Source organism: Poecile atricapillus, chromosome 5 (genome assembly GCF_030490865.1).
Source record: "Poecile atricapillus isolate bPoeAtr1 chromosome 5, bPoeAtr1.hap1, whole genome shotgun sequence".
NCBI classification, from domain to species: domain Eukaryota; kingdom Metazoa; phylum Chordata; class Aves; order Passeriformes; family Paridae; genus Poecile; species Poecile atricapillus.
Window position 1 is genome coordinate 30,693,699 of NC_081253.1, and position 25,996 is coordinate 30,719,694.

Consider the following 25,996-nt stretch of genomic DNA (forward strand, 5'->3'; position numbering starts at 1 on the left):
TCTGTATTCACACATAATCTGCTTTATGAAACATCAAAAGCTCTGAGGTAGGCTCAGAACCACAATACAAAAAACACAACAGAAATATGGGTACATTTCACCTTCTGTTGTAATGAATGGTGCAAAAGCTGTCTTCAGGTGAAAAAAAAATGCTTTTGCTTATGTTTGAGTCAACCTCCTACTGGGCAGCAAAACAATTAAGCAACACATCTCAACTGAGCACAACAACACATAAGGAAATAGAGGCAGAAAACCCTCTACCCTGCTTCTGTATGTGCTAATGAAAGGTTTGAGAACTTTACAATGAGCCTCTATTTTCCATTCTGATTTTTATTTTCAGACCAGTTAGCTGCTTAAAAAAAGTGAGATTTATCTTGAATCAAAATGTAACATAAACAATTCTCTATTTCTCTTCTAATCTTATTAATTTTTACTTGTGCATGTTTTATGTAAACATTACAGTACTTCAACTTTGTATTTTGTAACACCATCCTCCATAAGCTGAATCTTACCAAGGTTATGAACCCATGAAATGTTTAAATTGCTCTGCCAGGTCACTGATGCCAATCAGTATGATTCAGCTTTGATACGCAGTGCAAAGATGCCAAATAACATCTCCTATGGGCATTTGGTCAACCAAGACAAACACCAGCCAAAGCTTCCCACTACAGCTCACCATTGCCGTGACTCTTATCTGAGACCCATTCCATCTTCAGGTTAATTCCTGTCTGTCTGTCAAAAGGTAACTGTTATCTTTGTTCAGGAAAATTGGATAAACTATGCCCTCCTACTCCATCTGAAAGATTGTAACAATGAAAATGCTGCTGTTTCAGGCAAAACCCATCAAGCTGTAAAATGGAATTTCAAAGTTTCTCTTCTCTTCTCTGTTATGCTTTTGAACTAATCCAGGATTAATGTGGTCACTGACCTCTATTAAATGGTCAGAGTTATTTTAATTTCCCATTAAAAAATACCAGAAAAAAAATCCATTGTTTAACAGTACTACTGTAGAGTTGTGCAGAGTGCAGGTTTTCTCCCCTAATACCCACAGAAGAATAATCATCATATCTCTTTTAAACACTGACAACTTGAGTAAAGCCAGGTTTGTTTGTTTGGAGCTACAGTGTTTTGGATTGGGCTGGACTGACACAAGAATGTAAGAGTGGTGTAGATGACTCATGCACTGAAAAAGGATAAAAATGCTCTTTTTAATTGATTTGGGACACAGCTGGTTACTGTGCTGTGAAACCCACACTGGTTAGAGGGCTCTCTCCTCTGCAAGGTTTGTTCCAACCATTGTGGAACACTCCAAAACCTTTCTGTTCACTTCTTGCAGCTACTGATCAGCTCTCAGGCTCTGATCCCAATAGCCTTTACTGCCACAACCCCACAACCGTGCATGCACTACTCACTTTGGAGTTACTCATGAAACAATACTCTGCAACCTAAACATTGAGAAGACAGAGATTATGAGAGACCATAGCAAAGACAGAACATCTTCAGCTCACTCAAAACAGTAACAAGCATGTTCCTTGGGATTTACAGGAAAGCATTCTCAGATGGAAAAACTCTAGACAGAAAACATAGCAGACATGGACAAAGAAACAAGAGAAACTGAATTACCCTTCTAGTTATGAGCATTTGTCTAATACTTAATTCAAGAATATCCTATACATTCACTGTTATTTGCAGAAAGGAAACTGGACACAATTCTGAATACATACATTTATACAGAATATAACAACGCTTCTTTCTTACTAAGCAGGAGATACTGCTTCTATACAGCTGCTGACAAAACAATGCAAAAGCAGACATAGGACAGCAAGAGAAGCTGACCAGTTACCCATTTTACCCAATTTGTTGGGAAAAACAGCTCAAAATCTTTATTAAAAATAGTATTTTCTATTGTCAGAAATTATCCTTGAGAGACATGTCAACTTTTTTGAACAGCTTATAGAGTTAGAAGCAGCCAGAGTTCACCATGTTAATTAGAGACAGGGTGGTGATTTGTATTACGAAAACATCTTTGGTTTTGAATGGCCATCAAGCTTTTCCACTGTCTCAATTTTCACCTTTCTTAAAATACTTTGTAATGAGCATTAAATATGTCAGCCTAACAGCTAACCTAAATCCAACAAAACAGGCTATTAGTCAGAAAACATAAAGTAGGAAAAGAAGAATTAAGAAAGCTGACAGTTTTTTCCCCACAATACACTCAGAAATACAAATATGCCATACTGTTTCAGAGCAGGGCCTCAAAAACACAAACTGAAGCTAATTTTGTACCATTTTTACTTGAGGTAAAAATATATACTTACAAATATATAATAATCATCCCCAAACCACAATAGGCTAAAAAACCACATTTGCAGTGGAATGATTTTCCTGGCATCTTATTTTATATCCAATTCTTTTTGAGAGAAAGACTTACCAGTTTAATATCAATGCCTGTAGCACTGGCATCCAAGGAATTTTCTATCAGCTCCTTCACCACACTGACAACTGAAGTAATCACCTGAGAACTTGAAAGGAGTCGAATTGTCTCTCGAGGCAGCTGTTTCATGGTGGAAAGATTCATGGAAGCTGCATATAAAAATAACAGAAAGTAAAAGGAACACTACAATTACACATTTCTCAGAAATTGTTTCACAGGAACTTTGAAATGTAGAAAAATTCAACATTATGGCTGGAAAGTGAAATTTTCAAATTACAGTAGAACCCAGCTTCCTCTGCAGTCAACAGGTGTAGGGAGCAAAATCGGGAGACAACACAGTGGTGCTGAGGAAAAGCCATATTTAATGGCAATGGGATCTACTGGCAAAAATTAAAACCAAACCCAAAAAAGTTCTCCATTACAGTCTTGCCTCTCTGATCTGATGTACTGTATGCCCTCAGGCAGGTTGCTTTATTTCTATATCACTCTATCTCTCACTTGAAAATGAGGATGCCTTATAAACCACTGGAGATTTCTTTCTTTAATTACTGGAAATACAATGGGCTATAAAATTCTTGCTATATTATAGAGACACTCTACCATTAAGAGATTGTACACAGATCTGTGAAATTTAGCATGCATTTCTGTTTAAGTACCTGCATTGACATAAACAGCCAAGCCCCAGGAAAATTATTTTGCTGATCATTTAAGCCCACCACGAAAGAATTCAACCACAGTTTTATATGCATATGAGAGAGGCAGGGAAAAAAGCAGTGCTAGGCAGCACTTTGCATCTCAAAAATGGTTCAGACAGGCTTCTTCTCTTCTCTGAGTTATGTTATATAATGCTATTTACACTGAAAGGCAAACAATCCTGACAGTCCTGGCTTCCCCATTGACTCCGTCCAAGGTATGCGCTGAAGAACACAGACTGCACACTCAGCACCTGTCCCAAGGATATGAGCACACGTGGAGGAATGGAACAAACCCAGATTTCCTCCTGACACAGCCAGGACCTGGTGAGGGATTGCAGCCAACACCCCTAAGCATCACTGCCCTGCAGGGTATATGCAGCTGATACAACTATTACAGGATATTTCTCTGCCTCAACATCCTTCTAAAGACAGCTACTCTTTAAATATAAAAGACAAAGTAAAAATGTGGTTACTTGGGTTGAGGGTGGAGGAAGTAGTGTTATGAAGTACAAGCCGCACTGAAACTTTTCTAGGAACAGCTACAAAGGGTTTTCTCTTTATTATTGTTATTTACATTGCAAAGGGAGTTTGCCTTTCAAATGTGGTCAAAGGATCTGACAAATTGTTTTTCCACCAACTGGAAAACAAGAGGAGCAAGAGAAAAGGCAGGCTACTGAAGATGAACCAATGTTAATATCATGCACACATATTCAGAGAGACGGGTTTTGAGGCATTCATGCACTGTACAGGACTCCTGTGTCAAGTGCCTCATCATTTACTCATGGGAATAAATCAGATAGGAGCTGGATGCCTCTCCACCAAAAGACCCTGACTAAGATACGGGAGGGTCTTAAAACAGAAACACCGCAGACCTCAAAGACAAATTTTTTATGAGGTGTGACTGATGCAGGCAGTTTGGGAGAAGAATCAGCTCCTGTTGTGCCCTCCCCTGCAGTGGACCCAAAGTGAGGGATGCAACACTGACCACATCTCAGGAACACCTGTTGGGAGGCCGAGAAAGACCTCTGGGACGTCCCACCCATGGAAAGGCATCCAACCTATGACTCCTTGTAGCTAAAAGACACGTGTCTCAGCTCAAGCCACCTTACTACAGGAACTCTTGACGGACCAGACACGCTACAACTGCGCTCTGTGGGAAAGCGCAGCATTTTCTGCGCGGGAGTCCCTTCACTGATTTAACCCTTGTATCCCTCTACAGCAAGTCCGACATGCCAGCAGCTGCGATTCTACACTCCCTCAGCTAAACCAGGAATAAAATTTCCCTGAAGTTCATGGCTCCGGCCTCCACAGACGCCTGGAGCCACACCAAGAGTCAGCCCCCTCCGGGCATCGCCTTTCTCAGGGGCCCTCCCCACACGCACTGACGGCAATTCTTCGGTTCATGAGACGAAAATACGGGCGAAAAGCTGCAGATAAACCCTGCGGGCCCTCGAGTTTACCCCAAACCACAGGAGCCGTGCGCAGTTCCCGGTTCTCGCTTCGAGCGCCGGGGCGGGGCGCCGCTCCCGCTCTGTGAGGCGCTCGGGGCTCCCCGGGGCCTGCCCGGCCTCTGCCCAGGGCCCAGGGCCGCCCTGGCCCAACCGCCCGCGGGAAGCGGCGCCCCGGCCCCGGCGCGGCCTCAGCGAGGCGGCGGCAACGCTTCCTCCCCGCTCCCGCTCCCTCCCCGCGGCTGCGCTACCTGCGCGCCCGCCCCGCGCCCGTGGGCGGTGCGGCCAGCCCGGCCCGGCCCCTCCGCTCCTCTCCCGACCGGCCCTGCCCACGGGCACTGCGGGCTCTACCTGCGGCCGGAGCTCCGCTCCGACTCCTCGGCGGCCGCGGGGCTGCGGAAAGGTGGGGCCGCGGCGGGGGGCGGAGGGACGGGCGGCCGGGGCCGCCTGCGCGCCGGGGCTGGAGAGAAGGCCACGGGCAGCGCGGCCTGGGGCAGAGCCGGGCCGGGGCGGCGGCAGCGGAGCGGGGCCGGCAAGGGAGGGATGGCAGAGGAAACGCGGCGGTGCAGCGAGCTCGGATCGGGCTGGAATCGTGGGGTGGAATGGGAAGGGATGGTGGGTTACGTTAAGATGTCTGTCTAGGTGCTGGCTCGGTGAGTGCTGCATCCCAGGGAGAGAGGAACAGCCTCGCGTCGCCCATCCCAGGTAAAGTGTCCCTGCACGGCTTGGAATGCTTTGCGACAGGTACTGCTTAAGGTCGGCAGTGCCCCGCTCCGGGTTCAGGTTCAGCGTATCTATTTTTAGTCTACTGTTGTTCATATTGCAAAATACTCGGGTATTTTATATTTATTTTACGCTCTATACCTCAGTAAGTGTCAGAAACAAACTTCCTACCAAAAGCAAGCTTGCTTTTGCCGGTTAAACAGTGCTATTGTATTCTGATTCAGATGATTGCTAAAAGAAAAACTTAACCCCGCTCCCATAAATGAATATCCATAGTCCCAGAGATCACGTGAGTTTGAAGTAAGGAATACTTTAGGATTTTTTTTTTAAATTATCATTACAAATTTTACTGCAATAGGAAAAGAGTGGCACTGTAGGTGAGTTCTGACAGTTTCCTGGCTATATCAGCATATGAAATTACCCTGTATATCTCTGCATGTGTCTGTTGCTTAGAAAACTTTTGAACCTGTTATCTAATTTCAGCTTGATTTGAAAGATGGAAATGTCTGTCTGGAAACTAACAGATGGCGAGGGGAGGAAATCTGAACTTTGTTTCAAGAAAAGGAGGCGTAGAATCCTCTTTCATTGCTCTTTCTAGAAGTAGGTGGCTCGGCAGTTAGTACACGCAGAATTCTTAGCTAACCATTACATGCACAAGAAAGAGAAGGAAGATTGTCTGTTGTGGGAAGTGGAAAAGAGCTCTGGATATTCTTTTGGATGGAGAAACTTAATTCAGAGTATAAAAGTTACTAGCTTGGTTTCTTACAGCTTTGCAGCTTTAGCTTGACATCACACGATTTTAACATCCCTTCTGTAGCAGGCTTGTGAGTTTTATTTGTTTGGACTTGTTTTAAGCAAACGGTTCACAACTATCCCTTTGAACTGATTTCTCTATAAACCATAGAGAGTTTTCCTGGTTTATGGTACTTTGGTTCTTGAGGTACATCCTGGCTTATGTGCTGTGTTCTCTCCAGACCTGCTTCTTTAAAGCAGTTTTTTCCCACATTTGAAAATTGCATATGCTAAATACTCTTCTGTAACAGTAGTCTCAGTCTTCAAACAGATCTGTTTTATAGGGTAAAAATGAACGTGGGAGTCGCCCACAGCGAGGTAAATCCAAACACTCGGGTGATGAACAGCCGTGGAATGTGGCTGACATACGCGCTCGGAGTCGGCATGCTGCACATTGTCCTGCTCAGCATTCCCTTCTTTAGTGTCCCTGTCGCCTGGACTTTGACAAATGTCATTCACAACCTGGTGAGTACCCTCTCTTGGAACAGAATTTGAATAGTTGTTGTTCATATGTATTTTCAGTAGTAAGGAAAGAGGAAAGTAGGAAGTTTGTATGGACAATGAAATCCTGCTATCCAAAACATCACTTCTCCTTGGCCTATCTGCAAATGATTGGCCGTTTTGGGGATGAGGAGTGGTACACAACCACTTTCCGTTTAAACATGAAAGACATGAAATATTCTTTATGTATGTATTTGTGTTATGTATTCTTTTAAACGGCATTTAATTGGGCTGGAAGGTTGCAGACATAAAATCATCATGCCAACGAGCTTTCAGTGTTCTGTATGTTATTGGAGAGCTGTGCTGAATCCATAAGCTATCACATTTTTACTTCTTGGACACTATCTACTAATTTTTCCACATAAATCTGTTAGTATCTCAAAATGTTTAATTTTAGTGCCTTGCCTGTTTTCTATAAGAGAAATATTTGTATTCTATTTCTTCTAGTTTTGATTTCTGGCCAAGCTACATAACTTAGCTTGACTTCAGCACACCATGTTGTCACCATACACAACATTAGGGAAATCTGGCTTGATTTCTCTGAGTGGGAAAAACTGAGCTACTCTGACCCCAGCCCTGAAACTATTTGTTATTCAGAGGGTTGTGATTTGCATGATGACTTTTGTATGCAGAAGATTTTGTGAGCCGCTTTCTGCTCCTTTCCCCAGAATGCTATCATTTTCTTGTAATTACTTAAAGTAGTGCAGCTATCTATATTGGTCTTGCCATGCTTAGAGAAAAGAGGGCTGTAACCCAGCAATTTACATCATACTTGAGGTTGCTAGCTCGGCTTTCTGACATTACCAGCAAAGAAGACTTGACAAAAAGATAGCTCCTTCCTTATTTAGGAAAATGATAGTTCACTGAGGATGGGTGATATCCTCTTGAATGTAAAGGTTTAATTTTTATTGGAGCTTTTTGGTTTTATAGCTTGGTTTAAAACTACTGGTGGAATTGTAACTGTCATTAGAGCATTTTGTGTGTTATCTTTGACAGCATCAGACATGTCTGACTTCAGAAGATGTTGGCAGAGACAAGTATTACTAAATATTTCCCACATGCCTTACTGAACTCATTGCAAGTAGCTGTAATGACAACAGGGATGAGAGCATGCACTGGCAAGTAGTTTTGTAGTGGAACACTAGAAGATGAGTATAAACTGCACTTTTGGATATTTCAGAATTTAAATGGCACTTCTTTTGGGAACAAATCCTCAAATGGCTTGACAAAAAAAATCTTGGATTTCCACTAACAGAAAACTCTTAGATAACCTTGAAAGCATTTTTGGTGGTTCTTTATACCATTGGGAAATAAAATGTAGAGTAAGCATTTGGATCTATCATAAAAGTGTATTTTTTGGTTATTAAAACTGAGACGCTACGAACATCATGAATCAAAAAATTAATTAAACTAACCAAATGTGCTAGATTCACAGGGCTCTGGTCTGGAGGCTGTTCCAAAAAAAGGTAGAAGGAGACTTTAAGTGATTTGCTGAGAATTCACCTTCATTATAAAAATCTGGAAGAAATGTGATTTTTTTCTATATAAAGCTTTCTATGAAAGTTTTTATATGTGCATAAGAGAAGGAAATCTTTGATATTGTCTCGTAGAGAGTCTTCCTTGCAGTTGGTGTGCTCTCTTTGATAGAAAACAAGTGTTTTTTAAAACTGGGAGAGGGTGTACTACCCTGTTTGAAACCAAGAGGCCCAAATTGGTCTTTCAGAACAAACCGGATGTGCCATGTTCCCATCAAACAGGAACAGTCACAAGGAAAGTCCAGTAAGTTAAAGGAGAAGCAGCAAAGAGGTGGACAGATGGTATTCAGCACAATGCTTAGTCAACTTCTAAGGATTTGAAGCTGGTAAGGGGCTGAGAAAGCTTTCAGGAGTTTGTGTGATATTGTCAGTGTTTGTAGGTAGATTTTTGCTTTGTGCACGCTCTACTCATCATTCTGTTAACACGGTGCTAGGAAAGTGGTGATACAAATCAGCAGCCCCACGCTTGTTACAGGGCTTGTTAAAATTCTGTTGAATTCATGGAACTTTTGCCTATTAGTGTAGAAGGCAAGGGAGGGGATTGGATGTTACACAGATCTAGGCTTTAGTTCTGACCCTGCCTATGACTGCACAGTCTCAGGCAAATCATTTCTTGTCTCTTCCTTCCGCTTCAATAATTTGTCATTACAGGCTAGCAGCTCTTCTGGGTGAGAATTCACCCACTCTCTTGTTTATTTTTGAAAATTTTATAATGCATTGAACAATGTAACAAGTATTTAAAAATGCTACTAAAAGTGCCTCTGTATTCACTTTTTATTTTCCCCAGGGAATGTATGTGTTTTTGCATGCAGTAAAGGGAACTCCTTTTGAAACACCTGATCAGGGCAAAGCTAGGCTACTAACACACTGGGAACAACTGGATTATGGAGTACAATTCACATCTTCAAGGAAGTTCTTCACAATCTCTCCTATAATTCTGTGAGTTCAAAACTGTGTTATAGATCAATTGACACATAAAGCCATTATTTCAAAAGCTGCAACATAATGGGTTGCAGTTTACAGTCTAAAAGCATTTTCTGTCTTTTTTCTTGTTTGTTTGTTTATTTCTACATCACAGCTGTAGGGAGTATTTATTTCCAGGCTATGTAATCAATGATCTTTCTTCTACTTTTGACACCACATACTGAAGTCAAAATTTGTAAACGGTTATTAATGGGGCAAGTTTTAAAGATTAGAAATGTTGTGAGGAAAACTTACTGTTAACTCTTGAAGTTCTTTAAGAGATTGTGAAGTCATAAGTATTGAAAATCTAAACTAAATGCATTTATTAATGATTTTGTGACTTGTGAGCTAGAAGTGTGTCAGTCCTCAGTGAATGGGATCTGGCGTCAGTTTTGCTTTGTACATATTGTCTTCTACTTACACTATGAAAATGGCTTAGGAATTCTAGACACTTGTCTCTATTGACAAAAGTGTGATTGTGTAACTAAGAAAAATCTGTCACCCCAGGACAGATACATATTTAATATCTGACTCTAAAAGTCTTTCTGTTTGCCCCTGAAGAAAATTTACATGTCCACTTACATGGCAGAATGGGAGGGGAGGGAAGATCCTGTATGATGTTTAGAGAGTTGGCTCATAAAGGACAGAAACTGAGAAAATAAGGTAACTCCTCAAGGTGGAGAGAAGTGCTGGAAGAAAATAGTAGACTAGGAGTTTATCTTTAGCCCCTTGAGAGGTATGGGAACAAGAGACTTAGACCATAATTTTGCTGTAGATACTCTTGAACCTCAGGTGAGATATTTAATGCAGATATAGATGTTCACCAATAAAATCTTACTAATCACTAAAACACTTCAACTATGCTTTGTATGTGTTTTAAGCAAGACTGCCATCAGCTAAGCTTGCTCCCTTTTCTCCTGCAGATACTTCCTGACGAGTTTCTATACAAAGTATGATCCGACGCACTTTATCCTCAACACAGCCTCTCTCCTGACAGTGCTTATCCCCAAGCTCCCACAGTTGCATGGGGTTCGAATCTTTGGCATCAATAAATACTGAGCAGAAGGTTCAACACTGGCTGCCCCTGACATGGCTACTGCTGCTCCCTGGGTGTAGGAAACGAGTAGTCTGCTGTGCTGAGTATCTCGCCCTAGTCAGGGAGAGATGCTTTTACGTCTGAGATACAATTCCTGCTTCCTGCAGCATAGTCTGGGATGAAAATCGACTTTATATGAAGATGCCTTCAGATACTTCAATATGTATTGGAAATGCATAGAAGAAAGATTTCCATGAAGAACTGGGCAGGCCCAGCTCTAAAGCCTAATCCCCACTAAGACTGTACGTGTGGCTGATGCAAGTGGCTCGTAAGGAAGGTACATGTAACAGCTGAAATGGAGAGCAGAGTTTCACAAATACCCATCATCCATAATGCAGGTGGTAACTTTACATATAAATCCAGAATCCTCAATGCCAAGGACTGGTGAGGCCACATTGTTAGACTAAGAGAAATTAGGTAGTTTCTGCTGTAATGGATTGTAAGTGGTTGTGCTTGTTTATGCATTATAAGTTTGTCCCACAGTAAGTACTGTGACAGCAAGCATAAATTGATGGTATAATTCCTGCCTTCACTGTTCTTGTGATTTTTTAAATTTTTTTTTTTTTTTTGGTCACAATGACTGAAGAAAGACCTTGACTGCCAGCTCAAGGGATTTCCACATCAACTCTAGCTCACTTTATATATGCTTTTACAAGTTGCCACTGTTGCGTTTATTTCATTTTGCTTACCAGCAATACTGAATATTCTATGTGTAAACGGGACATCCTGAAAAATTGCAATTTCTTTTTAGGTGTGGATTTTTGACTGCTTTGACTTCATTGATGGGTTATTTTTCAGTAGCTGAGAGGCCTGTGAGGTGGTGGGGAAAGGGTTGCTGCTGTCATAACAGAGGCTGCTCTGTTACAGAGCAAGTGTCCGAACATGTAAGGGAAGCTGTGTAGGTTGTAAGCTAGAATAGAAGCTGAACTAGAAGTAGGTGAGTAGGCAAATCACATGGACTAACTATGCTTTTGCAGAAAAAGGTATAGATAACTTGCATGTCTTGGAAATGTGGAGGACTGCTGTGTTTTAGGGGTACTGTGTAGTACGGGGTAATACTGTATATTATCAGCTCTGGAATTAGAGTGAAGGAGGTACATCTACTGCTATGAGCACTTCTCTGTTGTGGAAAAAGGATGAATTCTAAAGTCTGCTGTGTGTTTGCCAGCCAAAACCAGCTCAGATTTAACAGAAGACTCCATTTAAGACTTGATTTACGTTTTGGTTGCAGTGACAGCCAGTGAGCTGGAAAAAAATAAATTAAAAATATAAAAAGACAAGCCCACAGTGGTGTACTTATTGTTTTGTTACATAATTTTCCGGCTACTTACTTTATCGATAAAGATGCTGTTAAATAAGGGCAATGAGTTACGCACTTTCTTTAGCAATTGGAAGTAATTAGATATATTTGTTGTTTGCACAGGAAGTGGTAACTGGCTGATTTTTAAATAATGGCCATCACAATGCGACCTTTGTCAGTCGCTGCTGCGGGGCAGGGACTGCGAGACGCGGCCCGAGTTTGGTGCGGGCGGGGGTGTCCGCACACAGCCGGGGCCGTGCGGAGCTCTGGGGAGGAGCGGCGGCTCCCGCCGCTGTCCCGCACGGCGGCTGCGCCGGCCCGGAGCGCCGCCCCGTGGCCCCGGCGGGCGGAGCCGGGCCCGGAGCGGGGCGGGGAAGCGACAGATCGCGGCTCGGCCACATCGCGGGTGCGCCGCGACTCGGGCGGGGCGGAGCCGGGGGGTTCCGGCCGCCGCTGCCCTCGGCGGGGCGGGACGAGGATCGGCGGAGATGGGGCCGAGCCCGTGAAGCGGCAGAGCGGCCAGAGTTGCCCTGCCCTGCCCGCACAGCAGCGCTCACCCGCGGGCGCTTCTGCTGCGGGCCACAGGCGGGCCGTGTGTGACCTCCCTTAGGGCTGCAAGGGGCGCCACCAGCAAGCGTAGTGACGAACTCTCCACACGTAATTCAGGTAAATTCAGGTAAAGCGTTACCTCCCAGCTGCTTTTTCTTAAGGGTCTGAAATGTCATGTGTGGCCATTCATGACTTTAAAAACTCTTCAGAAAATCAGAGCAGAACACGTGCTTGAAAACCCTCCAGTAATAATAAACTATACAGTTCTCTTCTAGACATAACCACCAGGTAGATTATAAACAATGAACTTCATTGCCAAAAGCGTTTCGCGGTCAGTTAAGCACGGCCGAGCTGCGTGGCTGAGGAACAGCTCTGCTCGCTCTGGAAAGCAGCGTTTTGGCAGACTGGTTTTGGGAATAGAGACGAGCTGTGATGACACCGGCGCTGCTGTGGTGGATGAAGCTGGCTGTGTTCTGGGAGAAGCACTGCACTGTCAGAAGGAAGTTCATTTACAGTAAGAATAGACTTCTCTCAAGGCTTCTGCCTTAATAAGGATTTTATTGTTATTGTTACTTATCATCCACAAAAAAGTCTTCCCTGCCCCATAAAACTCAGTAAGTGGTGGGTAGGTGTGAAGATGTATTGCTTGGGCCACGACACATACTGCCTGAGATAGTAATGAGGGGGAGGGAAGAAATGCCATGCATTTAACAAGTTTCCTTCAGTATTTTCTTTCAAAGAGAGACAGATTACTTCTCTAGCTTGTGAATAACAGTTGAAATCATTGCTATTGTTAAAATCAGCAAATGTCATGACTTTTTAAAGGAAAAATTAATCAAATATAAGCATCAGTGCTTAAGAACGTGAGCTGACAAGTGAGGGATTGTGAATATTAATTTTGGAAGTGTTGAGATACATTTAAAAAGCATCTGTACCAAAAAAGGGCAAGTTACATCCTTTTCTGGCCTTCCACTGATAATTATGCTCTCTTCAGTGCCCTTGACACTAGACAAGGCATTTGAGAATGCAATGAGGAAACAGGCAGGATACACCAAGGTTAAGAGGTGCCTGACAACTATTTTTATGCCATTCTATCTGTTATGAACTACCAACGCATTGTAATTCCTTGGTTTCACTAGAGCAGGCGGAATAATTCCCGTGGTGGCACAGCAGCTTCACAGAGAAAACATTGAGCGAGTGGTTCAAGAGGCCCTTTGTGCCAGCGGCGTTTCTGTGGCCGAGCTTGCGGCTGTGGCGACCACAGTGAAACCTGGGCTTGCCCTGAGCCTGGGTGTGGGGCTGCAGTACAGCCTGAGCTTGGTCAACAGGCACCAGAAGCCCTTCATCCCCATCCATCACATGGAGGCTCATGCACTGACCATCAGGCTCACGCATCACCTGGAATTTCCCTTCTTAGTTCTCCTAATCTCTGGAGGCCACTGTCTCTTGGCAGTAGCACAAGGAGTTTCAGATTTCCTCCTGCTTGGACAGTCCATCGACATTGCACCGGGTGACATGCTGGATAAGGTAATATTTCCTTTCCTTACCTTTCCTTAGCTGTTCTCTTCTTTTTATTGCATTTATACTACATAGGGGTAGTATTATCATCAGCCTGAAGACAGCAATTCAATGCAATACAAGTTTTATGTCACTTTTTTCTATTTTGAAATGCCATAGATTTAAGATATGACTGTTTAAAATGTACACAAAATATCAATTGTAACATATGTATATTAATTATATTAATATTAATAAATATTAATTATATTTTAGCAAACAGGCAACATAACCAAAACTCATGTTGGCTATTTCATTGACATGGATTATACAGACAATTTGTATTAATTAGAGAAGATTTATAGAGGTATTTCATAGAGGTATTATTGCGCTACCAGGTTTAAAACAATGCATGTTAAAACACTTCATACTAATCTTAGATTTTAGTTTGAAAAGCATGGTTTGGCCTTCAGGATCTTAAGTTTTCTCTGGGTCCCTGAGTAGAGTCTGTAAAATTGGCCACTTATGGCATTGTTCTGTTTTTAAACAGTATTTGTGCACATTATTTAAAAAATTGGGGGAGTGCATGGAGTCAGAAAGGGGATTTTCAAAAGTTGAAACCAACCCTGTTCCTGTGTATCTGGTAATACAGCATGGCAATATGTGTGTGTTTCCTATAGCTCAAAAACGGAGTAATTAATATTTCCTGCAAAATTTGTTGATCCTTGTTTGTCCAGATTATTCCAGAATTGCATTTCTAAACGCTCCAAGATACAAAAAAATCCTGCTGAGTTGGTGTTATGTCTTACCCTTACCATGTCCTGTTTGTAATTTCACATTGGATTGGATTTTTTGGTGTCACATTTTACTCCATGGACTACAGTCCAGTGATGTCGTTGCAGAAGGAAGTCCAAGTCCAGGAGGAACTCATTCCTGTTCTGTTCTGTTTATCATCTCCTCAGGTGGCACGAAGACTGTCTCTAAGAAAGCACCCGGAGTGCCTCAGCATGGCAGGGGGGAAGGCCATAGAGCACTTGGCTCAGACTGGGAACCAGGAACTGCTCACCTTCCGACTGCCCATGCAGCAGTATCGGAACTGCGACTTCTCTTTCTCCGGACTTCAAAACCTTGTCAATAATGCCATTGTACAGAAAGAAAAAGAAGAAGGTAGTTTTAGGCAGTCAGATACAAACTGAGCTTTTGATGACCTACACTCAGGAATCCCCTTTGATGATATACTTTTATAGGTATTCAGGAAGGTGAGATCCTGTCCTGTGTTAAGGATGTTGCTGCTGCCGTACAGCACGCAGTGACTGTTCATATTATCCAGAGGACGTATCGAGCCATGCTCTTCTGCATCAAAAACGGCATATTACCATCCAAAAATGCCACTTTGGTGGGTATGCTTTTTTCCCCCTTTTTATATCTGACTCTGTAGCATCATTTGAAGATGCAGATGCCTTGTTCTTTCTACCTTGACATGAGGAAGATCTCAGTATGTATTATATTGTTAAAATACCTACAATATTGAAGTAAATATAAATATTTAGCTGGGTTTTAAGCTAGAGAGATTTTCTTACCACCTAACCTAACCTCACATAACAACTTAACCTTGTGCTCCCCAATACTTGATGGCTGTTCTAGTTACAATAGAATCATAGACTCATTTAGCTTGGAAAGGACCTTCAAGATGATCAACTTCCAACCCTCCTGCCATGGGCAGTGACACCTTCCATTAGACTGACATGCTTCAGGAATGTCTTTTTGCATAATAAGCTTACTTAGCATACTCTTTTCTGGTATGTTTTAATCTTCAAATGCGGTATATATTGCTGTCTTTAGAACTTCAACTAATAACTGTTTTTTAAAAATGGTGCTAGCTGTGTGTGATGAATCAGTACTTTTGAGTTAATGCCTTTTTTTCTTTTTGAAATGCTGTCAGGTTGTATCAGGAGGAGTGGCAAGTAATCAGTATATCCGAAAAGGTCTACAGAACCTGGCAGATGCAAATGATTTTGCTTTACTGTGTCCTCCCCCGAGACTCTGCACTGATAATGGTGTTATGATTGCATGGTAGGAGTTTTCTCTTTAAACAACATTACAAGAGCAATGTGAAGTTGACATGAGAGTCAAGAACCTCTTTTTGTGCTGACTGAACGATGTGCTCATATGCAGAGTTGTGACATCCATTTTTATGTAATTGTTTTGTTGCTCAGGAATGGCATTGAAAGGTTACGTGCAGGACTGGGTGTTCTACACAGTACTGCTGGCATCCGCTATGAGCCAAGGTAAGTGACATTCCCAGCCTCCTTCCTCACTGCTCACTGTGGGCACTGAAAGGGGAAGAGGTCACTTGAAAAAGAGGCACAAGCTGCTGAGGAGTCTCTCTGCAGCACATAAAAATTTGAAAAGTTACTTTCCAAGGCAGTTTTAAATACAGATGATCGTGGCATGCATTTATGTTCGTTTTGGCTCAGAAATTTAATTTAACATACACTGTAACAGTTCTATGTGTTTTCCTACTGTGACTGTGTAGATGTTAGGCTTAAGGCCAAACAAAATGCGGATATTTCAAAAGTACCCGCTGGTCTTTTTTTTTTTAGGCTTTTTTCCCTTTTCCTTTTCAGAAAAACACACTTGGATAGTCTCATTACAAAAAAAAAAATTGTGTTTAATTTTTCACATGAAAAATTATACTCTACTTCAAAAATAATTTGCTGTATGTATTTCAGTGAGTAAAAAACTAAGTTTTACTTGCTGTAGTCAATACATTATTTAAGATTATCATAGGAGATCCCTGTGAATCTCTAGTGTCTTTTGCATTCATCAGTAAGACATAAAATGAATTATCAACCAAAATCAGAATCTAAATAAAACAACAGCCCCAGAATACAGCTTTGAAATCACAATTGTGTTTCTAGAGTTTGAAATGGCTACAAACAAATATTTCTTCATTGTAAAGATGTTTCCAGGTACAGCATCAGATAGTCTATTTTAATAGTCACAGTCTTAGAAGTGCAGGGAATGTACCAAAATACTTTGACTTCATGCTAATTGTAAAAAAGGTCTGTGAAGCTGTACATCTGTGTGATATGGCAATGATGATGTTAATTTTTAACAAATACATGATTTTGTTTTCTAGAGCTCCCCTGGGAACTGATATTTCAAAAAGAGTTGAAGAAGATTCCATCAAAGTGCCAAAATTAAAAACAATACGTTGGTTAGCATCTTAAAAAGTAACTTAATAAAATAAATTAATCTATAAATTGTTCAATTAAAAGTGTGTCAATGCTGTTATGTTTAGTGACAATGCCTGGATTACAAGTGTTGAAAATCACCTGTCAGAGAAACAAATGCTGTGTTGCTGTCACCAAAGTGATTCCAGTTACTATTCCAAATGAAGCATTCTCAGTATTAAAGCAAAAAAAACTTAAAAGTGAGGATGCATTCATAGTGAGTTCCTCATACACATACACCTGTACAACTCTGATTATTAATAATTATGTCCAAGTGTGTAAAAAAACACAAACCAAACATTCTTAGAAAACTTGAAAGATTTACTGACTTTGTGCATAGAGTAAGTGCAACATCTCAAGATACAGCTCTATAATTCATCTTCTGCAGGTAACTTCAGTCTGCTGCATGTGTCAGATGCTTTTTCAGTGTTGCTCTCTAGTTTTGCAATTCGAGATCCAAACTGTACTGCCCTTTTTGGCAGAACAGTTGAGGCTGTCAGGCCCAGCTCTTTGGCTGCAAGGCGCAGAATCAGTTTCTCACCAATTCCTCGAGGTAAAGTCAAATCAGCTTTTTCTGAGACAGGCAGAGAATTAAGGAATGAAACAACATCTTCATCAAGAAAAGGAAACCTGAAAGAGAGATTTATAGGGGGAAAGACCCTTCAAAAATTCCATAGGAATAGTCTTGGTTTTCCCCTTTACCACATGCAAAGACCACATGAAACTACGCTGTAACTTTGAAACGAAAAGATTTACACAACAAATGCTGGTATCATTCTGAATTTCAGGCATTCATACCTAATCATGTGCGTGGTTAAGAGCACTGCACCTCCACCACTGAAACTGTTTTTGTGCTGAACTGAAAATGTGCAAGTAAAAACAGGTTTGGAAAAACACTGGCACAAAGATCGCATGAAAAAACCTTTCATGCACCTGAATGGCCTCTGCTCCTGGACAACACCTAAGGAATTTGTTTCAAGTTGATGGTAGCATGGAGGAAGTAGACACAAATAAAATGATTCTTCTACTCTACAGACTTAACAGCCAGGAAACATAGTGAATGTTGACTATGCCTTTACTGCATGGATAGGAATACACAGCTTCTGTTACAATGTCATTCTCCAGAGACACTCCCCAAAGGTCCACACCTGAACAAAGCAAAACTTTGTGTTTAGCTTAAAATGATAAAACCAGCTTGAATTTGCCTATTTCAACATCTGTTGCTACTTTTTAAAACTTCTAGATGGAAATCAAGTGCTAAATTTCCTTAAGTAAACTCTTCCACAATATACTATAGTCCACTGTTTTAAAAAACAAAACCAAAAACTGCCCAACACAGTACACATTAACAAAATTGCATCAGAACTAGAGACAATAAAACACACAGAAGTTGCAATTAAGATTTTGTTAGGGGCGTTAAAAACTGCATCTAACCAGCAAAACCAGTTTTGCTCCATGTTAAAACAGTAATACCTGGCTTCCTTTCCATGATCACCGATGATCCTGTCATCTCTACCAAGATTTCGAGAAGAAATGCGACCTAACTCCATTTCAAGTTCTTTATTAAGACCCTCTAAGCCATCTTTTCTGAAACACACACGATGTCGAGCATACCCAGCAAGCTGCTCATCAGCTCCAATTCCTGTAAGCACAACCTGAGGAAACAGAATACAAGAAACCTTAGTGTCTATGCAAGTTAGTATGTAACAGACCTTAAATGTTTCACTTCATCTTAAGGAGAAAAATTTGAATACACATTTTTTAGATATTACCTATCAGGATGGGCTGTGCCTTACACATTTACAAAGCCTGAAACAATTCCAAGTAAAGTCACTGGTAACTTGAATTATGTTCACAATCAGACCTTAAAGTACATGCAAACATGGAACAAACTAAAAACATCAACATAATGCCATATGTATCACAAATACACCAGTATATTTGAAGAATGTCTTTGTTAGTTTCTATGATAATACACAGCATTTGTTAAACACCAGCCTTTAAAAATTATTGCCAAAGATTACGTCATATGCTGTAGTTACCTGAACATACACACACAATATTATTCATTTACCAGCTACTAGGTTAGTAACAACTATGTTACACAAAGTAAAAATGGTTTACACTATTCAGTAAGAAGGGTAAAATGTTTTATCAAGAGAAAAACAATGATTACATATGGCCCATTACTGTGCCTTCAACAGATGAAATTAAACAGTTCCTTCTTCCCAACATTAACCACAGGAACAGAGAAGTGAGAAATCAGAATCAAAAATTATGGTGGTTATTTTTTTCCTACTCATAATATTGCATATCCAAGTTCACTGGAAAGACATGTACATTACATGGCAAAAGAACTGAATGCGATTTTTAACTCTAGAATTACACAAATTTTAGAATTATAGAATATTCTACATTCTGACACTGAATTTCAGAAGCCTTATGAACAGCAAAGATCCCAGCTGATTTCTGAATCAACAAAACTGTTTTTACATTCAGAAGTCAAACATAAGGCAGAAAACAAAATAAAACAGTACCTTTGCAGGACTTTTATATGGTTTCAGTTCTCCTTGGTTACTAATGAAACCCTCTCCTCTGGCAGCAAACCAAATTGCACAGCCAATACTGTCATCTAGGACTGTATCCAGTGGATAGATTAAGTAATTAATACGCTGTTTTCTCATTTTTTTCAATTCCTCTAGTGTAACATTAATTTCCACAAAGTTCCAGGTTCTTGAAGGGTTAATGGCTTCTAATTCCTTCAGTCCTGCCCTACCAGTGATTCTATCAGGAACATCAAAGCAAGAAAAATGAGTACCAGCGTCAGCATCAAGATCTTGACAACTCTCTTGAGGACAAAGCAAATCGAGCTGTACTTCATGGCTGGTATGTCTTTTAGTGGTAGCCCTGTGCTTAGCTTGCTCTTTCATCATGAAAGCTACATTGAGAAGATCAACTGGCTCCTCCAAAGGCACATGTTTATCAGCCAGGGCTGCAATAACCATGGAATCAATGCCACCAGAAAAGAGCACCGCAACATGTGCTTTCTTACGAGACATGCTTGGAACTGCTCTTGTTTTCTGATCTGGATCTCTAAAGAGACACAGGACTCGTCTCTTGACTGCTTCATTTAAAACATCAATAAATCGACATACTAATTTTTTCTTGTGTTCCTCTGCAAGAAATTCTTGAAGGGTTTCTACAGAAACCACACAGTTAATGTTGCTAAAACTATAGCCCGGACATGCACCTGAAGATTTAGAAACTACTTTATTTAAAGGGATAACTGGTGCTCCAAGACACAGCTTTGATTCATTCAGCACAAGACGTACGTGATTTGGTAAGTCTTTTGACACTTGATCAATGCATGTTTCTTCTACTGCTTTCTCTCTGCAGCTGTACTTCCATGGAAACAATGTTAAAGACAAAGATTTACTTGTTGCACAAGCCTTGAGATCAATTTTGAAAATTCCAGATGCTGGGACTTCTTGCCATTGGTTGCCTGATTCAGAACAACCACTTACAGATGTGAGACAGAAAGCGCTGTCAACCTCATTACTGAACTGCCAAAGCAAACTACGACGACCAAAGTAATCTCTGCCAAACCATAAACTGTGTCTGGGTGCTTCATAATAGATAAAAGACCAGGGACCCTGAAGTGATGAGAAGAGTGACAAAATGTCCGTTTCACTGCTGCATGAAGCCAGACGATGAAATATTACTTCAGTATCATTCTCTAGATTTCCTACATGAATTCCACTGAAAATTTCTCCATTCCAAAGAAAAATATTGTTATTGGCATCTTCCAGAGGCTGAGGAGTCAGCAGCCCCCTCAAGTGAAGTACGTGGCCTGAAAACAGACATTCATAAGAGAAATCAGACACAGTTTTTATCAACTGTTGGCTACTGTCTGGTCCTCTTCTTCTCAGAAGGCAGAGGATATTTTCACTGAGGAAATCATGAATCGCATGCTGGCTGCACAAGGTAACAACACAGCAAATACCACACATTGCAATGAGGAATTCACATGAACTACTTCTTGATTTTAGCCTTTTCTGAATTTTCCAGCTCCTGATGTGCCTTCTTTAATTCATCTAATGTATCTGTGTAAGAGAAAAATCACACAAATAATCAGTTTCATAAACAGGAAAGTATATGCATAGATAAGTTTAAGAGTATATCTACAAAATTAATAATTCCAGCCACTTGTTCAATTAAAGTGATAAACATAAAACACTAATTAAGCAAAGTGCTATGTTTATGTTCTATCATTACTAACACAAGCTATATAAGCTTGCTGTAGCATATTCCTCTTTAATTATACAAAGATAATGATTTTTTTTCCAAAGAAAGCCACAGTGCAATAGAGGAATGGCCAACTCCTGCCTATAAAATCAGTATGACTTCGACATCTGTAGTGAGAAAAGGGAACTGAGAATTAAAATGGCAACGCTATTAACCCAAATCAAAGCAAAGAGAAATAGCAATTGTTCACTTCAGAAAATTAAATTTATACTCCTAAATTTATATTCTTTTAATCCTTGTTCCATCATCACCTCTATTATCCATTCCCCTATTACTTTGCATTTGACACAGCCGCAATTTTCTCATTTTAACATATTTTTGAAATCAGCTACAAATACAGCGTTTAAACATTAACTATTTGAGATACTTTTACACTGCAAACTTACTTTTGCACTGAGACAGCATTTCTGCCCGGTCTGCAAGGAAGAATATGTTGCTATTGGGTTGCTGCTTATAAACTTTCTGTAAAACAAAACCCATACTGTATTAAGTCAAAGCAGCAGATTCTGGAACCACACTGCAGCAGAAGCTGGTGTGGATCCAAAGAGGCACTCTTGGTATAAAAGTGAAGGGGTAAGTTCTGCCCTGCCAACACCATTACATTCTAATGCTGTACCATCAAAAGCATTTAAGGCTCAACGTAAGACAATTCCAAGTTTCCTCATCCACAAGGAATCATATTCTATTTTAAACAAAAGCACAGAAAAAGTAAGAATACCTCATGAATCCTTGTGATCAACTCAAACATCCTAATAAAATAAACAAAACATAAAAAAAGCAAAAAACTCCAACACTGCACAAGTATACATAATCAAATCGTTTGCAGGACAAATTATTCTGAGCACAGCAGACCACATGTTTATTAAAATCTGTATTGCAACAAATTAAAGACAGCATGCTCATATTTTGTTGCCCCTCTTGTCTCTATGTTTATTTCTCTGTTCAAATTGAATAGTTAAGAGCAAATTTGTAAAACCTTACCCGATTCTTCTTCAAATTAGAAAGTTCATCGACTACAATCTTCTGCTCTTTAATCTGAAAGGCAAAAGATGTGTTTGAATTTAATGATAAAAACAAGACATTGTATTATAATCCTAGTGGTGAGCATGTCTACTGGTACTTTAATACAGCAACACGCATGTATAGCTGCTGTTCTCCAAATGAATCACTCAAGACAAAGTATAAAAATTACATTCTTAATTCCTCTAGAAACAGGCTATTTTGCATGCATTGGTATTTCTCCTACCCTCAAAAGCCTTTGGGAAGCCAGGGTACCTATAGCTATTTATAATCAGAGAGCACATTTTTCCCCCTCAGAAGAGAACATGCACACAACTAATACATCAAATAACTTAAAAAAAAAAATTTGCATATTATCAAGAATACACTTTACAATCACAGGTATGCTCCAGATTCAAAATGAAATTAATGAAAATTCAAATACTCTAGAACTGTATTAGGAGCAATAGGACTCTCTATTGCTCTGGACTTTTACATTAACTTCCTTAGTGGGATTTACCACTCCGTTCTGCACTGATAGATGTGACAGATATTCACATTTTATTTTACAATAGCAGCTGTGAACACTAAAGAGTAATCAGAATGACTGTTACAAAAGCCAAAAACTGAAACAAAATCTGTTCAGAGGGCACAATGCTTTTTGTTAGAAGCAAACAATACAGGTCTCTCTGCTCTTCCTTTGTGTCTCCTGGAACTGGTGCAAAGTAGGAAGCTACCACAGAGGGAGGTCAGCCAAACTGAATATGGCACACTCAATGTACAACTTTTCCTGCAGCTACATGAATCTCGTGTATCTACAACACCAACAAGGCAAAGAGCAGAAACCAGCCACTTAGGCACAACAAAAGCGACAACCTGTAGCTCTATGATGTCCCAGCTTTGCCGCTTCCAGGCAATCAAAAACATATCTTATCATGTCTCTATACAACATGGCCATGTAGAAGTAACTTTTTCATATAATCACGTAATGTTAAGGGGTTGGAAGGTACTTTAAAGATCACGGGCAGGGACACATCCCCCTAGAACTGGCTGCTTCAGACCTTATCCAACATGGCCTGGAACACTTCTAGGGTTGGGGCATCCACAGCTTCTTGGGGCAATCTGTGCCAGTGCTTCACCATTCTCATAGCAAAGAATTTCTGCCTAATACCTTACCCAAATTTGCCACCTTTCAATTTGTACACATTACTCCTTGTCTTATCACTACAGTTCCTGATGAAGAGCCCCTTCTCTGGCTTCCCTGTAGGCCCCATTGGGATACTGGAAGGTTGTGATGAGGTTTGTTGGGAGTGAAAATTCCACAGGGCTTGGCAGGTTGCATACTGAACAAAGCTGTGGGTACCAGGGAAGAGGGAGCAGATACATAAGGAGCACCAGCCTCTGTGGCTGAAATCTCTTGGAACATTTTGGGCAGAAAGAGTTGAAGTAGGTACTAGAAGGAAGTCATGTGAGAAGCAGGTGAGGGTATTTGGTTTGTCCTGGAGGAGACTGAGAGGAGACCTCATAGCAGTCTACAAGGGGAAGTGGAGGGGCAGACACTGATCTCTTCTCCCTGGTGACCAGTGACTGTACCACAGGGAGCAGCCTGGAGCTGGGTCAGGAGTTGTTTAGGTTGGATAGCAGGAAAAGGTTCTTCACCCACAGAATGGTTTTGCACTGAACTCTCCAGGGAAAGAGGTCACAGCACCAGCCTTACAGAGTTCAAATAACTTTTGGAAAACGTGCTCAGGAACATGGTGTGATTCTTGGGGTGTCCTGTACAGCGCAGGAGTTAGACTCGATCATTGAGGATCTCTTGAAACTCAATGTATTCTGTGATTTTATGAGAAAAACTTCGCAAGCCTCACTTGACATTTCAAGCTCAGCCTGAAGCCAAAATACCAATCCAACAAGCGAGCTATTAGCGAGGGAACACAGGCTCGCTAAATGCAGGACGTTCTCGGGGCCCGAGGGCCCTGACAGCACCCGCCCTCCTCTTCCTCACGCTGTTCGCACCCGAGGCGACAGGCTCCGGAGGGCGCCCGCGCCTCGGTCCGGACCCCGGCACAGGGCCCCGCGAGGCCGCCTCCGCTCACCCGCCGGCTCAGCTCCTCCTTGTGGCGCAGCGCCGCGCTCTCTCCATCCTCCTGCCGCGGCGGGCGGCCCGACATCGCCCCGGCGAGCACCGGCCGCTCCCACCCGCCGGCGGCCACAGCCCCGCGCCTTCCCACGCACGGCACCGAAGCCAGGCGCAGCAGAGCGCATGCGCGCAGGCGGGGCCGCGCAGCACACCACCAATCAGCGGGCGCGGCCCTGCGCGCGCCTGCCAGGGCAGCAGTGAGCAGGCGCGGCAGAGCACGCGCAGGGGCGCGGGTCAATGGCGCGAATCGTGAGGGCGCTGGCGCCCCCGCCCGGGGGAAGGCGGGGCTGCGCCGGTTTGCCCGGGAGGGACGGAGCTCCTGGGAGCCGTGTCCGGGAGGGCGTCGGGACAGGCCCAAGGCGGAGATGTTTGGAATGAGGCTTGGAAACTGTGTTCCTTGGGAGGGTGTCGGAACACCCGGAAAAAGAAAGGAGTGGTTTGGTGTGGTGTGACCCCGGGCTGCTGTCGGGCAGGGGGCTCTCAAACCCCTTTAAGCGGTTTGCTTAAAGGTATTCCAGGAGAAATATGAATCATACACTACTTACAGATACTAGGATCATATGTTTCATTACATTCATTATTAGGATATATTTCTACAAGAAAGATAGAGAGGGACTTTTTAGAGGGGCATGTAGTGTTAGGACAAGGGGGAATAGACTGAAACTGACAGAGGGCAGGTTTAGATTAGATATTTTATGGAAATTGTTTACACGGAGGATGTGAGACGCAGAGCCTAGAGAAGCTGTGGCAGCTCCATCCTTGCAAGTGTTCAAGGCCAGGTTGCACAGCGGTCTAATCTCTGCCCATGAGAGGGGCTTGAAATGAGATGATCTTTAAGGTCCTTTCCAATCCAACTCATTCTAGGATTTTATTATTTTATTATCATAAATATTTTATTATTTTTATAATAATAATGTTTTATTATTATTATACAGGATAGAAGTTTAAGACCATCCACCTGAGATGATCTTAACATTTCTGTCTCTTCCATTGTACTATAGATATGTCATATGCCTACCTGTCTTTATAAATACATAATTGTCTCATTTTTATCCCTTTCCTTTTTTTTTAAACATTGTGTAATTATTGTAAACACTCAAGAGCAATCCAAGCTTACAGACTGCTACCAATCACTCCGTTTTAGGATTTTATGAGATTTCTTTCTCATTTGTGGTCCTTGTGGTACTGAGTGCAGTGCAAATATAGTTCAAATCTTCATGAACCATTTGAAATACTTGCAACTTTAGTAAGAGATAGGAGTTTACTTTTTTTTGCTTTAATCTCACATAATCATACATATTATAGTAATACATAGTATTATTTGATAATAGCTAGAGTTTGTGAACAACATTGCACCTTGGTTGTATCCATGAGCTTAGTTGGAATATCTGTGATGTTGAACAATATTTTTGGCAGTGGTATAGGAAGAATAAGGATTTTGGCTTCTAGTAGTAGGATGAGGAAAGACAATTTGGCAATACACTAACTTGCAAAAGTTGTGCTTTTTGCTTTTAACAGAAAGAGAAACTGAGGTTACACTTTCCTAAAAGGTCAGTCTTGCTCTTCCCTCCACCTTTAAGCACACACTTGTGCCCGCAGCCTTGCCTCACCGTGGCTGCATGTGGGGCTGTGTGGTGAGACAGGTGAAGGAGCTGATCTGTTTTTCTCTGCAGTGCACAGTGGTGCTGTGATTCTGGCAGTCCCAAAGCAGAGCAGCTGAAGCTGCTGGGGAGTCGTTGCCCAGGGTTTGGAGTGGTTCTGGGGCTTGTCATTTGAATTCTAG

General features: G+C 41.6%; 5 protein-coding genes across 8 annotated transcripts in view; 2 read left to right on the forward strand and 3 right to left on the reverse strand.

Moving 5' to 3' along the window:
• The window catches only part of PMS1 (PMS1 homolog 1, mismatch repair system component), a 43,759-nt gene extending 38,947 nt beyond the window's left edge, over window positions 1-4,812 (reverse strand). Inside the window, exons 1-2 of one of the 2 annotated variants that reach the window (XM_058839665.1) lie at window positions 4,590-4,812; window positions 2,432-2,583 (exon numbers count right to left, since the gene is read on the reverse strand). In XM_058839665.1, coding sequence (XP_058695648.1) covers window positions 2,432-2,578 — 147 coding nt within the window. In that variant the 5' untranslated portion in view covers window positions 2,579-2,583; window positions 4,590-4,812. Of the gene's footprint in view, window positions 1-2,431; window positions 2,584-4,511 lie in introns of both variants that reach the window. The other variant, XM_058839664.1, reaches the window with a different exon arrangement.
• Window positions 4,676-11,467, forward strand: ORMDL1 (ORMDL sphingolipid biosynthesis regulator 1). The gene is made up of 5 exons (XM_058839678.1): window positions 4,676-4,980; window positions 5,220-5,282; window positions 6,377-6,557; window positions 8,916-9,067; window positions 10,015-11,467. Exons 3-5 carry the CDS (start codon window positions 6,384-6,386, stop codon window positions 10,148-10,150), a joined length of 462 nt encoding a protein of 153 aa, XP_058695661.1. The 5' UTR covers window positions 4,676-4,980; window positions 5,220-5,282; window positions 6,377-6,383; the 3' UTR covers window positions 10,151-11,467.
• A 362-nt stretch (window positions 11,468-11,829) lies between these two features.
• On the forward strand, window positions 11,830-16,828 carry OSGEPL1 (O-sialoglycoprotein endopeptidase like 1). Of its 3 annotated transcripts, none has more exons than XM_058839886.1 (8): window positions 11,830-12,153; window positions 12,301-12,550; window positions 13,176-13,563; window positions 14,496-14,700; window positions 14,781-14,929; window positions 15,476-15,606; window positions 15,750-15,821; window positions 16,676-16,828. In XM_058839886.1, the coding sequence occupies exons 2-8, from the start codon at window positions 12,339-12,341 to the stop codon at window positions 16,764-16,766; spliced, it is 1,248 nt and encodes a 415-aa protein (XP_058695869.1). In that variant the 5' UTR covers window positions 11,830-12,153; window positions 12,301-12,338; the 3' UTR covers window positions 16,767-16,828. The 3 variants fall into 3 exon arrangements, with proteins under 3 accessions (XP_058695869.1, XP_058695871.1, XP_058695872.1); XM_058839888.1 differs by having other exon boundaries at window positions 12,312-12,550; XM_058839889.1 differs by lacking the exon at window positions 11,830-12,153 and having other exon boundaries at window positions 12,330-12,550; window positions 13,181-13,563.
• Window positions 16,829-17,069: 241 nt separating this feature from the next.
• Window positions 17,070-20,779, reverse strand: ASNSD1 (asparagine synthetase domain containing 1). Its single transcript, XM_058839885.1, has 3 exons — window positions 19,307-20,779; window positions 18,243-18,424; window positions 17,070-17,399 (listed from the first exon to the last, which is right to left on the reverse strand). The coding sequence occupies exons 1-3, from the start codon at window positions 20,777-20,779 to the stop codon at window positions 17,138-17,140; spliced, it is 1,917 nt and encodes a 638-aa protein (XP_058695868.1). The 3' UTR covers window positions 17,070-17,137.
• On the reverse strand, window positions 20,733-24,345 carry ASDURF (ASNSD1 upstream open reading frame). Its single transcript, XM_058839890.1, has 4 exons — window positions 24,170-24,345; window positions 22,056-22,109; window positions 21,461-21,536; window positions 20,733-20,872 (listed from the first exon to the last, which is right to left on the reverse strand). The coding sequence occupies exons 1-4, from the start codon at window positions 24,242-24,244 to the stop codon at window positions 20,802-20,804; spliced, it is 276 nt and encodes a 91-aa protein (XP_058695873.1). The 5' UTR covers window positions 24,245-24,345; the 3' UTR covers window positions 20,733-20,801.
• Between the last annotated feature and the right edge of the window lie 1,651 nt (window positions 24,346-25,996).